This window comes from Misgurnus anguillicaudatus, chromosome 14 (genome assembly GCF_027580225.2).
Source record: "Misgurnus anguillicaudatus chromosome 14, ASM2758022v2, whole genome shotgun sequence".
In the NCBI taxonomy this organism is placed as follows: Eukaryota; Metazoa; Chordata; class Actinopteri; order Cypriniformes; family Cobitidae; genus Misgurnus; species Misgurnus anguillicaudatus.
In genome coordinates, this window is record NC_073350.2 from 19,898,704 (window position 1) to 19,913,244 (window position 14,541).

The following is a 14,541-nucleotide window of genomic DNA, read 5'->3' on the forward strand; positions in this document are numbered from 1 at the left end:
GTATCATTCACTTAACTTTTTTACATTAACATGTAGCATTGTGGCAATTAAGTAACAAATATTACAGATTTTTTAGTAATCAGAATCTTTCAAGCAACAACAACAACAAAAAAACTTTAAAAATGTATATTTGTTTGTGTGAGGTTTTTGCATGGGGACGTGCCATTTATATATTATCAATAGATTTTTTTATTTTGTTTAATTTTTGCATTTGTCTCACTTTAAAACAACTTTTATAGAAATAGATATTTAAACTGTAAAAAATGCAGCATGCAGTTTAAACTACTTAATTATGCAAGTCAATTAAACCTACATTTTTAAGTTTTAAAAAAAGGGTACAGTGTTTTTTACAGTGTTCAAAATATTATAACACAAGGCACATTCATTTAATTTTAAGTAGGGGAGAACCGGGGCAAAAGTAACGCGGGACGAACGTAACAACAGGATTTTCTCTAATTTCATTTTCAAACTGTTGAATTTTTTTTTTCAACAATTTAAGTTTGTACTGTTGGTTGCTTTTGAAACATTTGATAAAACTGAAATTTAAAATGAAAATGTAATTACATATTAACAAGGTCATATACTGTAAAAAATACTTTGCTGCCTTAAAATTTTTTGTTGAATTAACACGGATTTACAAGTCATTTCAACTTACTATTATTTATCTTGACTAGAGATGAGTTTGTATAACAAAAGGTTAGTTGTTATAACTTATCAAATTAAGTTGACTTTTCTCAACTATATTTTATAAGTTATGACAACTCATCTCTGTTGACATGACTTGTAAATCTGAGTTGATTTAACAAAAAAATTTAAGGCAGCAAAGTATTTTTTACAGTGCATGTATATTTACTAAAAACAAGTGTAACACAAAAATCAATCTTGCTTTGTTGTGTTACTTTTGATCGACCTGTGTGTTACTTTCGGCCCTACAGGTGGGGTCGGAAGTAACAATTCACTACATGTGTTTAAAGTGAAATTATACATTTGTTCAAAATTCCATCTGGCATTGATAGACCACACTTGTGAGTTATTGACCATAGCAAAAATACATCTCTGTCTATAACATTATCTATTAAAATTAAGTTTTTCTGAAAAATTTTACTTTCCCCTGCTGCATAACCAGAATGTCCCATCTGAACCACTAACACAGTGACCTCATCAGAAGAGGTTAAATGCTGCCAGCTGTTCAAATCAATGCAGATATGTGTTTAACCTGCACTGCCATATATTTACCAAACCATTATTTTGATTACCTGCTAATGACAACCGAACTCTGTTCGAGTGCAATCTGATCTGATGTGATTGTGGTATGTATGTGCTTAAGAATGTGGAAACCTTTGTCACTCTGAATTTTTTTATATGCCAGGAAATGATCTCACTCAGCTCCCAATAAAACCGTCATCACTAACAAAACACTCACTTGCTATGTGTCACAAATCCATAATGACTCAAAGTGATAAAAAATAAAAGTTTAAATTGCACGAATGACCCTTGACCTATCTTTCAGTATGCTTGCATTACATGATCTGTGTTTTTGCTGTTATCTAGTTCTAGTTATGCAATCTCAACCCGGTAATGTGGTGAAAGTAGATCAGGTTAATTAGACTAACTGGTAAGGTCACTATTTTAAAGCCATGTGCGAAACCACAGGGAAATGCATTATAACCTGGACGTTGCTGTGATGGCCTTGTTGCTGTGTTGCATGCTCTGTCCACCAGGAGGGGTAAATAAACCAGCCAAAAACTAAACGGGACAGAAAGAATAAAATGAAAATATAGTCTGAGACGGACCAGTCAGAGAGCCCTTTCAGACCTCTGAGAAAATCTCTCATTGACATACAGACAGGGTGGAGAATGTTGTTTCATCCTATTTAGACTGGGATAAGATTTTCTGCTTTTTTTACCATACCTCTGCTCCAGTTGAAATATTCCCTGAAAGCTTATCTTCAAAACACACAAACCTCTTCTCTCTAGAGGTGTTGCCACAATATTGAGTGAAAAGATGGAAAAATTCGATTTTTGGGGTGATTACAATATTTAAAGTTTTATTCCGCAGATTGAGAAATGTGAATTTAACGCTGACTGTTGGATTTGGTCACAGGTTTGGTTGAGGTTAGGAAAACTACTCGAAATGTGTTGGAAAGGAAGCAGTAAACTTACTTAGGTGAGATCAGGTACTGCGGGGAATAGTTATGAAATATTAAGAGTCATTCATTTACGTAATATGTTACAGATCTGCCAATACTGTAAATAAGTCTCGGTCAAAGCAAACACTGCAGGCCGAAAGACCAACTGAGTCAGTAGTCTGATTTAACATTGTTTTGATAGTGACTCCAACTTACTGAGCGTCCTCTCAAAACACACATTCTTTATCCGTCTAGATAAATAAAAAATAAAAAATAAGTGTATCATGCTTCCTCCAAACCCTGCATAATGAGTCTAATTAAGACGGCTCTGACAGAATACCTCAAACTAGACCACAGGCTTACAGAAGGCCTTTACAGAACAAAAGCATCTTTGTGAATGATTAGAACCACATTTTCATCCCTCTTTCCTTCCTAGCCGTGCCAAACTGTTCAAATTCACTACAAACAATCAGTGTCAAACATTTAAAATAACATCCAAGAGTAAGTGCTGTGTAACTATTGAAAAATCTTACCTGCGATTATTTTGTCGAGGTGCTTGTTACTACACGTTGTTATTGCTATTGTCATATTTTGTTCTGACGTAATATTGTAGATTAACTTAGACAAGCTTCTGATAACCCTAACAGTTTTTTTTAAGGAAGCACTAAGATTATGTATGGAAAAAGATTGTCAAAAACTGTCACTGGGGTGGTCCCCTTCTTATTTGCACCGTCATATCAGAGTTTATATCTGTGGTAAATATTTATACCAAAAAAGTGCATATTAGTACCTCAAAGCGGCAAATTAGGAGCAAATATATTTATCTTATCATATTAGGATCTTTTTAAAGTGTACTGCCACAGTGACATAGCTAGGGGCCTTTTTTGACCATTTTGACTACTATCAGTGTATTAAATTATCCTACAATAACCAGTACGGAATGATGCATTGTTATTGTACATATTCAAGCAAATTGACCAATTGTAATTCACAGTTATGCCCAGTCTGGTCCATACTGGAGCATAAAAAGCAGTACCTCAATGGAGCCATTCCAATGAGGTGTGGGCCTGTAGGACCACCGTGATTTTGGGCTATGGTGAGAAAAACTAAACAGAATAGTACCTGGAAAACATCAGGTTAATTATCACAATGAATGGTTTTGTGTTATTGACCTGACAACAAGGCTAGTAGGAATAGTAGGTGTGTGTCCGTGAGTGCTTTTTGATTTTGGTTGCCAGAGGGTGTGGACATTACCAGGGCAGTTGCTATAGTGGGGTGAAAGGTGGTGACAATTATAGAGACCCCCATTGCCCAGAGGACCCCACAAAATCAAGAAGTTATACTATACAGGCTCAGATTCTGTTATTAATATATAAGTTCCATGCCTAAGATTTTAATAAAATAACAAAAAAATAAATGTTTCCAAATATCTTCTCTCTCCCCTCCATTAGAATGGTTTAAAATGGTGGGGTGCATGATTTTTTAAAAACACTTTCGAAAAGGGAGTCGGGCTGAGTACCAAAACACACTTGTAGCCAATCAGCAGTAAGGGGTGTGTCTAGTAACCGACATCGTTGCCTGGGTTGCATATGTGTGGGGCGGGTCTATCAAAAGAATTCTATTGGGGTAGGGGCGTGTTTGTTTAGGTGATCTCATATGTCAACATTGGCTTTCAGAGATCATGCACCCCACCTTTAAAGAGAGTTTTTAAATTATTCAGTTCATTATTCATACCTTCAGCTCGTGAACAGAACCAATTAGAGAGAGAGGCGACTGCTGAAGTTAGTAAAGAAGTGAAAGAGACATGTATACAACACACTGTTGATGAATACATCTATTAGCTGTATTAAATAATACATAATATATATAATATATTGTGTACCAGGATTTCTTCTTTCAAAATTAAGACAATAAATAATTTAAGTGGTTTTATTTTTACATTTACATTTACATTCGCTACTTCAACTGTTTAATAACAGACTGATAAAAATATTTAAAAAAAAATGGAAAACTATTGCAGTATATTGCTGGTCCTTTTTTTATTGTATTTTATTATTATGTAATAATGTTTTATATGTTGTTATCATTATAAGTATTTAATAATTGCAAGATGCTTTAAACAATATTTGATGTAATATTTATATTAATGGGTAGCGTTCAAAAGTTTTTGTGTATTTTGCTTTTGGCTTATGTTCATTTAGCCTATTTAAGGTATCTGTTTTGTTATTCTGTAAGAAATTTTGGTAACACTTTACAATAAGGTTCATTAGTTAACATTAGTTAACTACATTAGTTAACATGAACTAATAATGAACTGCACGTATACAGCATATATTAATCTTTGTTAATGTTCTTTTCAACAATTACTAATACTTTATTAAAATCTTGTTAACGTTAGTTAATGCACTGTAAACTAATATGAACAAACAATTAAAAGCTTTATTACTATTAACTAACATTAACAACACTGTAAAAAATTAGCTGTAATTATGCAGCCAGTAACATACTGTAGAAGATAAAGACTAAAAATGTTTCATGTTTATTTCACTTTGAACAAACTATTGCCAGTAAATAACATAGATGTAAAATCTACAGTAAGTTACTGGCAGCTAGTTGCCAGTAATATCCAGTAATACTGTAATTTCTACAGAATTATTTTAAAGTGAAAGATTAGTAAATACTGTAATAAATGTATTTCTCATGTTTTGTTTGTGTTAGTTAATACATCAGCTAATGTTAACTAATGAACCTTATTGTAAAGTGTTACCGAAACTCTTATTACTGTAGGTGGTTAGCTGGCCTGCTTATATCTTAATACAGTATATGATATGGCTGAAGGGTGGTGGGGGCCCACAACTATATTTTTTCAGGGGGCTCAGAATGATCTAGCTCTAGCCCTGGACAATACACCTTAACACAGTAAAAAATATCTGAATTGATTTCAATAATCATTAAAAAATCATACTCAACCATTACATTTTATGTTTTATGCATCTACACACATGGTGAAAATTAAAGAGCCCTTATGACGTTGTTAAAAAGAACTTTAGTATCCCTTTACATGTGCAAATCATTTCCAAAAAAAAAAATTCAGAGAGAATGGTAAATGGACCGTAAACATGGAATCTAGAAATAAAACGGATAGATAATTGCATAAACGTTGGTATGCGTCAAATCATTCTTGCGCCCTGCACAAAAAAGAAAGACTTTATTGGCATGGAGGTATGAAATGTCTAAAATGATTTAACATCTCAGTACATTTCTGTCTGTTCTGCCTAAACATGTCTAATGGTGATGTGTCGTTTTTTGATGTTAAAATATCTTTTATGAATCTAGATTAATATCCAAAGACAACTTTTGGCAAGTGCTTTAAAGGTTGATGAAAAAATGACAAAACTGTGGTTCTGCAGCATTATTTACATAACCCAGTTGCTGCCCATAGCAACATTAGCTTGAACAATGGCCAATAAACTGACAAGAATGGGTTGTTATTATCATTATTAATTTTGTAGTTGTTGTTGGTATTATTATTATTTATTCAATTAAAAGTCTCTTCTATGTTGTTCTCTTTTCCCCTTCATTATTTCTTACAAATGTATGTGTAGGCCTACTATGCTTATTGTTGGCTCATGAGGTAAAATTTGAAATGCTCTATTGAGTATCTGCTAAATTAATACATTAAATTAATATGCTTTTTTTGCATTATTATATTGCATTGCATTACACTGAAATATTATTATATTATATTATATTATATTATATTATATTATATTATATTATATTATATTATATTATATTATATTATATTATATTATATTTGTTTTGTTGACTGTTGTGCTGTTGAATGTTGTGGTTTTGAAGAGTGTAATTGTAGAGTACAGGCATGTGTTGCCTAAAGGGAGTCAGAAAGAGGAATCAGACCTCATGTCATTTCCTGTCCAAGAGTCTGAAGCTGGCTGCGCGCGACTGCTGCACGAGAGTCCGGAGCGTCAACACGGACAAGCGCTCGAGTAACTTTCATCACTTCTGCAAATCAATTCTGAGCAAACTCTTTCGTAACTATTTCTATAGTATTTGTTTATTTTTTTACAGCATATAGCGTTAGGAAAAAACAGTAAAGTTTTTTTTGAGGCTCTAAGAGACGAAAATAACTCATTTTGATCAGCGCTGGAGAGAATAGTCAAGATAACTACGTGATACATGAGAAGCAACGAGTGTCAACAGTAATGTAAACAAAAAAACTACTGAAAATGCATGAAGAGAAAGAAACTTTTCACCGCTCAACGGAAGAGTTATAAGTTTGAGGATTAAAACATGTATTACTGAACGGACACTGGTACCAAGTAACCGCTGCAGGGTAAGACGGTTTAAGGAAACAGTTTTGAGTGTTTTGTAACAGTTCACATTCAGTTTCATACAGTAAAGTATGCACGTGCTCAACATTGTCGAATGTTTTGCTTCAGTTTGTACAGTAAGCTGTGGACACGTTCAACAGGTTTGAGTGTTTTATAAAAGTTAGCCTTTAGTTGTATAAAGTAAAGTTTTATAAAGTATGGAGACATATATCAATTCTGAGTGTTTTGTAAAAGTTCAACTTTTTATTCAGTAAACTGGACACGTTCAACAGGTTTTCAGCTGAAGCGTGCAGAGACTCGCCACAGACAAACCATGTACGTTGTGCTTTGTTCTGCAGTATTGTATTGTTAGTATTAATACAGCTATTATCAGTTATTAAATAACTCTGATATTTTCATATTTGATGTTTTCATATATAGGAAACGTCATGGAGGATCTTAAGTTAAGTTTAGGGTTTCTTGTAGCGCATGGCATTACAGTTAAACCCTTGAAATAGCATGTTAACCACAGGAATGGTTTGGTGTGAGGATAAAAATTGTTTGTTTGGTTGTTTGTTTGTGTAGGTCATGTGTTTTAAATACTCATGATTAAATTTGTATTTGGACAACTCATAAGTTTCGTAGCTTGATGCATCATCTTTGCATTTGTTTTTGGCCTGATTTCTCTGTTTCATGCCATTCTAGTTTCTTCTTTTGCCAAGCATTATTTCCCAAGCGGCTAGTTTTTACATGCTTTGGCCCACTGACATCAGTTGAACAATAGCAGGGAAAAGTGATAGCGGGAACAGGGACAGACGTATGTTCACAGGCTTGAAGCTTGCTGTGTGTTTCTGTTGTAGGGTAATTTTTAGTCACCTGGCACCTGGCTGCAGAACAAATGTCTGAGGAGGAGCACAGTCACAATCCACCCAAACCTCCAGATGGAGCACAACTGGACAGTCGGCCGCTGGAAGCCTCCACCACCCCATGCCCAGGTATATTAGGCACAGCCAGCATCTGGTGAAGAATTCTTTTAAATGAAACAGCCCAAATTCAGTATACACTTGATAGCTAGTGATCACCATGCATATTGTTGTACTGTATGAAAAAGATAACTTGACCACAAGATAAAGCTTATAATACAGTACATGCATGAAGCGAGGTCAATGACAGAAGTGTGATTTGCATTGACCCAGTAGGACTGACTAAAACACGTGAATTTTTATTTCTTTTAAAAAATACAATACTGTCTTTTGTTTTCAGTATTCCACGGTCATTTTTAGTTAGGGTGCAGTACTAGGATCTTTTTGTTGTGGTTGGGTGCATGCTGTGCTGATTTCTGTGAAGTGATGGAGAAAATTTTCAGCAACGTGTGAGAGTTTATCTGAGATCAGATGATGGTTCGTCTGCAGACTGAAACGTAAATTACAAACACATTAAGATCAATGACTGTAATAGGTTTCTAGAATTAAACTTTTTTCTTTAAATGACATATAAGACATATGAGCAGACGTTCTTTGCGCTTGTGGAAGTCTTCATAACAGGGCTTACAGTTTTAGTGAGCCGTTCTGTGGTTTTAAGACTATATGCTTGGTAGCTTAGCTTTGGACTCGTGCATGCATCTTACAGAAAGTTTGGTTTGCTCATTCATGCAATACTTTAAGAACAGAACGGACTCTTTTTAGGGAATCATTATGGCATTTACAGTAGAGGGTCTCTGAATTTCAGTTGGGAATGGACCACTCGTGACTTCCCTTAAAGGGACACTCCACTTTTTTGAAAATATGTTTATTTTCCAGCTCCCCTAGAGTTAAACATTTGATTTTTTACTGTTTTAGAATCCATTCAGCTGATCTCCGGGTCTGGTGATACCAATTTTAGCATAGCTTAGCATAGCATAATCCATTGAATCTGATTAGACCATTAGCATCGCACTCAAAAATGACCAAAGAGTTTCTATATTTTTCCTATTTAAAACTTGACTCTTCTGTAGTTACATCGTGTATTAAGACTGACTGAAAATTAAAAGTTGTGATTTTTTAGGCTGATGTGGCTAGGAACTATACTCTCATTCTCGGGTAATAATCAAGGACTTGCTGCCGTAACATGGCTGCAGGAGGCGCAATGATATAAAACTGTGCCTGAAAATAGTCCCCTTGGTAACTTTCAATAGGACTATTTTCGGGCACCGCGTAATATCATTGCGCCTATTTTTGAGCGCGATGCTAAATGGTCTAATCAGATTCAATGAATTATGCTAAGCTATGCTAAAAGTGGTACCCCCAGACCCTGAGATCAGCTGAATGAATTCCAAAACTGTAAAAATCAAATGTTTAACTCTAGGGGAGCTGTAAAATGAACATATTTTCAAAAAAAATGTGGAGTGTCCCTTTAAGATCCTTCTGTCCTGTTAGATATGGGTGAAAGTTCCAGATTAGTCATGGTGCTCTTTACAATGGGCACTGCAGAATATGCATATGTGGCGTCAAAGTTGTTCGTCTTTGGAGTGGGGGCCTACGAACATGCAGTGTGTCTTTGGACATGCATGTGTGCAAACAACAAGTGGCTTTTGAGCGCACCACCTCTGCAAAGTGCCACAGTCCCCTCCAAAGAAATCAGATCCACAGGCGTATTTACTGTGGGAGAGGGCAAGTTCTGTCTCAATCCTTCGTTTGCACAACAGTGCTGCGTGTTGATTCCTGTGTGACTGCCACAGCCAATGCACCATGGTGAGGCAGCCACAGTCAAAATTAGGCCACCGGGCATATATGAGATCCGCCCAATAACCGCTAATTACATTTAGCTCTGAATTGTTCCTAAACATCTGAGGTTTTGCCTCGACATGAAGCACACTTGTTTAGACTGCAAGGAATTCTCACCTTGCTGCATTTAGACATTGTGCTTGAGTTGGCCATCCTGGTATTTGCATTTACTATGCAACATTTAAATCTAAACATTGACGTTATAAATTATCATTTTGTTGCGTGCAGTCCGTCCTGCTTCAGAAGGTTCACAGCACAGTTGCTTTCACGATCAGCATTACAGCATATAAGAACTGTCTTCAAGTCAGTTTGGTTATTTTTCTTTTTGTTAAATTTAGCCCAACAATAATAATATGATCTCAGATCTGGACTCATAGTTCATGAACACACACGCTTGCATGAGGTTGTTTGATTATGGATATGGCACCCGCATGGGCCAGACACTGCATGCATTGACTGGATTTTTCAGTCCAGTGCCACAGTACTGTGTACAGGCCTGACTCATATTGGGAGATGATCTGTCCACACTAACTCCCTTAAACCCACTCTGCTCTCCAGAGTAAAGCTGTTTTCGCCATTTCAATTTTACTTAAATTTAGAAAGGCGTTTTGAAACTTTAAGACAAATACTGTCAAACATCTCTGGATATGCTATGCTTGAATTGCTAGAGTTACTATGCTGGAGTTATGATCTAAGAGCAATGACAGAGTGCTTTGTAAGTTTTTTTAGATTTGTAAGTGTGTATACAGATCCTGTAAGTGTTTTTGCGCAATGTTACTTAAACACATTATTATAGATGTGGAAGCCAGCCTATATTTGGATGACAAATTTGTTTGTATGAATCTAAAATGTGTTATTATAATAAGATATATAATAATACGTTTTTTATACAGTGTATGACACAGTAAAAATTAATTTGTGACAACAATCTTCTCATTTCTAAAAATTAAGCTTTGTCAATTCTATTCGTCCCTTTGTTTCCTCGTTCGGTGGTAAGTCCATGCACCCTAAAAACAAACGGTGCTAAGTAGCACTAAAAGTGGTTCACTGGCTCGTAGTCATAGGGGAACCATTTTGAGTACCATATAGCACCTATATAGTACCTGTGTAGCACCTGTGTAGAACTATATTGTGCTTATATAGAACCATATCTGGTCAGGGTTCCCACGGGTCCTTGGAATCCTTAAAAATTTGTTAATCTGGGAAAAAAATTCAAGACCCTGGGAAGTTTTTGAAAATATACAGGTCATTGAAAGTGCTTGAATCTATTTTGTGCGAGAAGTTTTCTGGAAAAAAAAATCCATATTTTTTCCTGTGTAGTGCAGGATAACAAAATAAAAATTCTAGACTTTTTAAGCACACATGCTAAACTGTTCGCTTTAAATGCTTATATCTTCTGTATGTGAATGTTGATTCATACCAAAATGCTTTTTTGCATAGTTGTGTTTGACACATGAAAACGTCTCAGGTTACTTATGTAACTGTTCTTCCCTGAGAAAGGAACGAGACACTGCGTCTCCCTTGCCATACTTCCTGCATCCCTGTAACAGCGTCTTTGGCAATATTTCAGATAGAGATATACTTCCTGACTCCCGCGTTACCCTGTCTTTGTCATTAAGCCTCACCATTGGTTGAATTTGATATACACATTCAGACGCACTTACCCCTGGAAACGTCCACAAAGTGTCACTGCAGTGACACAGCGCGAGTTCCCTCAAAAAGGAACTGTAACACTGTATCTTAAAAGGTAACACAATGTAACCTTGCTCTCACTTGAAATTTGTCCCCACATTTACTCCTTGAATTTGAGGGTATAGGACCTGGAAAGTCTTGAGGGGTCCTTGATTTTGAAATTACCGAAGGTGTAGTCTCGCGTAGCCAGACCTGGTGTTTTTCGCTGCTTTTTCTTGACAAAGCACGCCCACGAGCTGTTTGACCGACATGTCAAACAACCAATCACAGTTTGTTTCGTCTAGCGTCACGTTTTGGACTCCCCAAAATAACGAGCCGGCTGTCAACAAGTCAGTTTTTGAAATAACCAGCCGCAACCGAATAGCATCTAAATAAACAACATTACTCACCATAGAAAAACGTTGTGCACGTCATCAACAGCCACACAAATGAGACACTCCTGTTAAACATCTGTTTGAAGCATATCTCTCCACTTTTTAACAAGCAATTCAGGAGAACCGAACTTTTTGACTCCACTAACTGCCTCAAGCAAAACTCTTGGACGTCTTTTAGAGAGTCTATGCCGCGAACTTTGCATATTTTTGAGAATCCAATGTTTAGCTGATCATGATGGTCATTATTATCCACGTGAACACGACTGATTCTCTTTTTCAATGGAACGTCGGAGCTTGGGACCGAAACTAATTGCGACACTCGCGTCTCCTGGAAATCCGGTTTATTTCAACCAATCAAAAGACGACTTTAGACATTCTCACAGGGTTTCCAGAAAAGTGTACGAAAAACATCAGACGTTCAGCCAACAGTCTGTGGGCGTGACGTCTAAGGCTGAGACTACCGTAGGTGTGGGAACCCTGCTGGTGCTATATCGCCCCTGGATGGTTCTTCATAGGTGCTTTATAGGTGCTATATATAGAACTAAAATGGTTCCCCTATGATTACGAGCATTTAGTGCTATTTAGCAAAAAAAATTTGTGGAGAAATCATCTATTCAGACACTTGCAGTGGTTGATGCATACTCAAAAAGTATAGATAAAAATAGATTTAGATAGATTTGATTAGTAAAACTGATGACAGTTCTATAAACAAACACTTTAGTGTAAGTTTTAATGACATCTATTCAGTCAAACTTGAGCCCTCCGGTTCTAAATGGCTTGATATTCTCACCACATAATTAGTTGCAAATGCACAGCTGGTTTTTCAAGATGTATATTTTGGCATCATGAGCAGATATGACTTGCCTGTCTCCTTTGTATGGGAAAGATTGAAGAGGTTTCATCATGGTGGAGCGTTGTGGGGTCTGTCTTTAATCCCTGACCTGACGGGTTTAGATCGCTGTTGTGGTTTTCGTATGAGGAAAGTCACTCCAGCTTTTACTTCTGTCAAAGATTATGCATTAAAATGATAAAGTAGCAGTGGCTGTTTGAAAACATTCACTGTTCTTAAGCTCTCGTAACTTGTGAATATTTTTGAACAAGAAGGATTAAATAAGAAAGTGAGTGAAAGGGAGAGAAAAATGGCAAGCACAAATCAATGCTGACCTATGAGGCAGTTGTTGGCCACTCACCAGCGTGTTTGAAACTTCCTGTTGCTTTTTGAGCCAGCAGAGGTGCGTGACTGTGCAAAAGTAAATGTGTTTATGTAAAAGAGAACCATACTGCGGCACCCGTGAAGATGCCAAGCCCTCAAACAGCGATACAGACCCCCCACATTATTCACACGGTTATATACCCATACTAAATTTTCATAAACAAGATTTACGCTCTTAAACCCTCCTTAAAGCTTGTTAAATACCAGCCATTTTCTATTTTAATGAGCTTATAGTTTTTCCCCTCCTCTATTGTACTTGCTAAATAATCTGTGATTTTGGATAAATTCCAAAACAGTTCTTTGAAGCTTTTCTTCCCAAGCGTGTGCGCTTTTACTTTTGGCCAGTTTACAAGCCCAGATTAGACTCCATTGTTTCAGAGCCAAGCTTAGTAAAGATGTTAACATACAGTAGTTATCAAAATGTCTCTTCGGAGGATCAGCCATTTGCTTAATTATTTTCTTTTGGCTCCCCTAATTACATCCCTTAGGGGTCATCGCCAAAATAATTGTGTCAAAGTCATGATGGGCTCACAAACGTGTAACAGAAGTGGATGAAGGGGGGTTTTAAATGAGGCGCTTTGTTTTAATCCGTCTGAGATGCTTCACTAAATGACACCACCTGTTTCGACTCATTGCAGTCATTAAAAAAGGTACAGATGAATGAGAATAAATATGCAGCAGTTGTAGAAAGTCTGTATGTTTGACTTATTGTTTCTGGAAGAGATGATAGCAGAAGATAATTGACTCACGGGCCTTGCGAACCATATGGATGGAATATGAAATGCATGGTGCACATTTCTGGACAGTTGAACAGCAAAATGAAAGAAGGAATGCAGAGCAAGACAGATACAAGTTGATCTCACTGGCTCACATCCAGGGCAGTGCATTTCTGACAAACAAAAAAACACATTTTGATGCTTTTAAATAGTTAGCAAAACTTTAACCTTACATAACCAAAGTCAGCTCAGACACTCCCAAACAACTGGCATGTTTTAAATTTCAGGTTGCATAACATGAAATTGATGCGTTTAAAATCTCACTCATGAGATTGCAGGCATGATACAACACATTTAAAATCTATTCTTGATGAGAGATGTATTTGCCCTCTATCTTCGCAGTTTAAAGGGATAGTTCACCCAAAAATTAAAATAATGTTATTAAGGACTCACCCTCATGTCGTTCTAAACTCGCAAGACCTCCGTTCGTCTTTGGAAACACAGTTTAAGATGTTTTAGATTTGGTTTGAGAGCATGTTGACCCTTCAGTGAAAATTACGTAAGGTTTACTGTCCATGTCCAGAAAGGTAATAAAAACATCATCAAAGTAGTCCATGTGACATCAGTGGGTCAGTTAGAATGTGCTGAAGCATCGAAAATACATTTTGGTCCAAAAATAACAAAAATTACGACTTTATTCAGCATTGTCTTCTCTTCCGCGTTTGATGTGAAGCGAATGCGTGAGACTAAAGTCACGTGACTGCAGAGACGCAGATGATGTGCTATCCTCAGACATGTTTGCGAAGTTTTTTTTTTAACAGCTGGGGCGCACCAGATAACACGTTGGCCGTGTCGTACGTCATTCGCGTCACTGCAGTAACAGACGCGGAAGAGAAGACAATGCTGAATAAAGTCGTAATTTTTGTTATGTTTGGACCAAAATTTTTATGCTTCAACACATTCTAACTGACCCACTGATGTCACATGGACTACTTTGATGATGTTTTTATTACCTTTCTGGACATGGACAGTATACCGTACGTAGACTTTCAATGAAGGGTCAACAAGCTCTCGGACTAAATCTAAAACATCTTAAACTGTGTTCCCAAGATGAACGGAGGTCTTGCCAGTTTGTAACAACATGAGGATGAGTCATTAATGGCATTATTTTCATTTTTTGGTGAACTATCCCTTTAACATAAAGAAAGATCTAAGGCACCATCTTTGCTCTTCAAGTGATCTCAAATTGCACCGGTTGTGCCCGTGAATTTGAGAAACCCAGCCTGCAGCTTAGTTTGATTCTGCATCCATTTAACACCCTC

The 14,541-nt window shown here is 36.5% G+C and overlaps 1 protein-coding gene across 3 annotated transcripts in view; it reads left to right on the forward strand.

Moving 5' to 3' along the window:
- The first annotated feature begins 6,045 nt into the window (after nucleotides 1-6,045).
- mdfi (MyoD family inhibitor) overlaps nucleotides 6,046-14,541 on the forward strand; it is a 39,986-nt gene continuing 31,490 nt past the window's right edge. The window contains exons 1-2 of one of the 3 annotated variants that reach the window (XM_073876004.1): nucleotides 6,046-6,482; nucleotides 7,321-7,457. In XM_073876004.1, coding sequence (XP_073732105.1) covers nucleotides 7,361-7,457 — 97 coding nt within the window. In that variant the 5' untranslated portion in view covers nucleotides 6,046-6,482; nucleotides 7,321-7,360. Of the gene's footprint in view, nucleotides 6,483-6,773; nucleotides 6,799-7,320; nucleotides 7,458-14,541 lie in introns of those variants that run through there. The other 2 variants (XM_073876002.1, XM_073876003.1) reach the window with 2 other exon arrangements.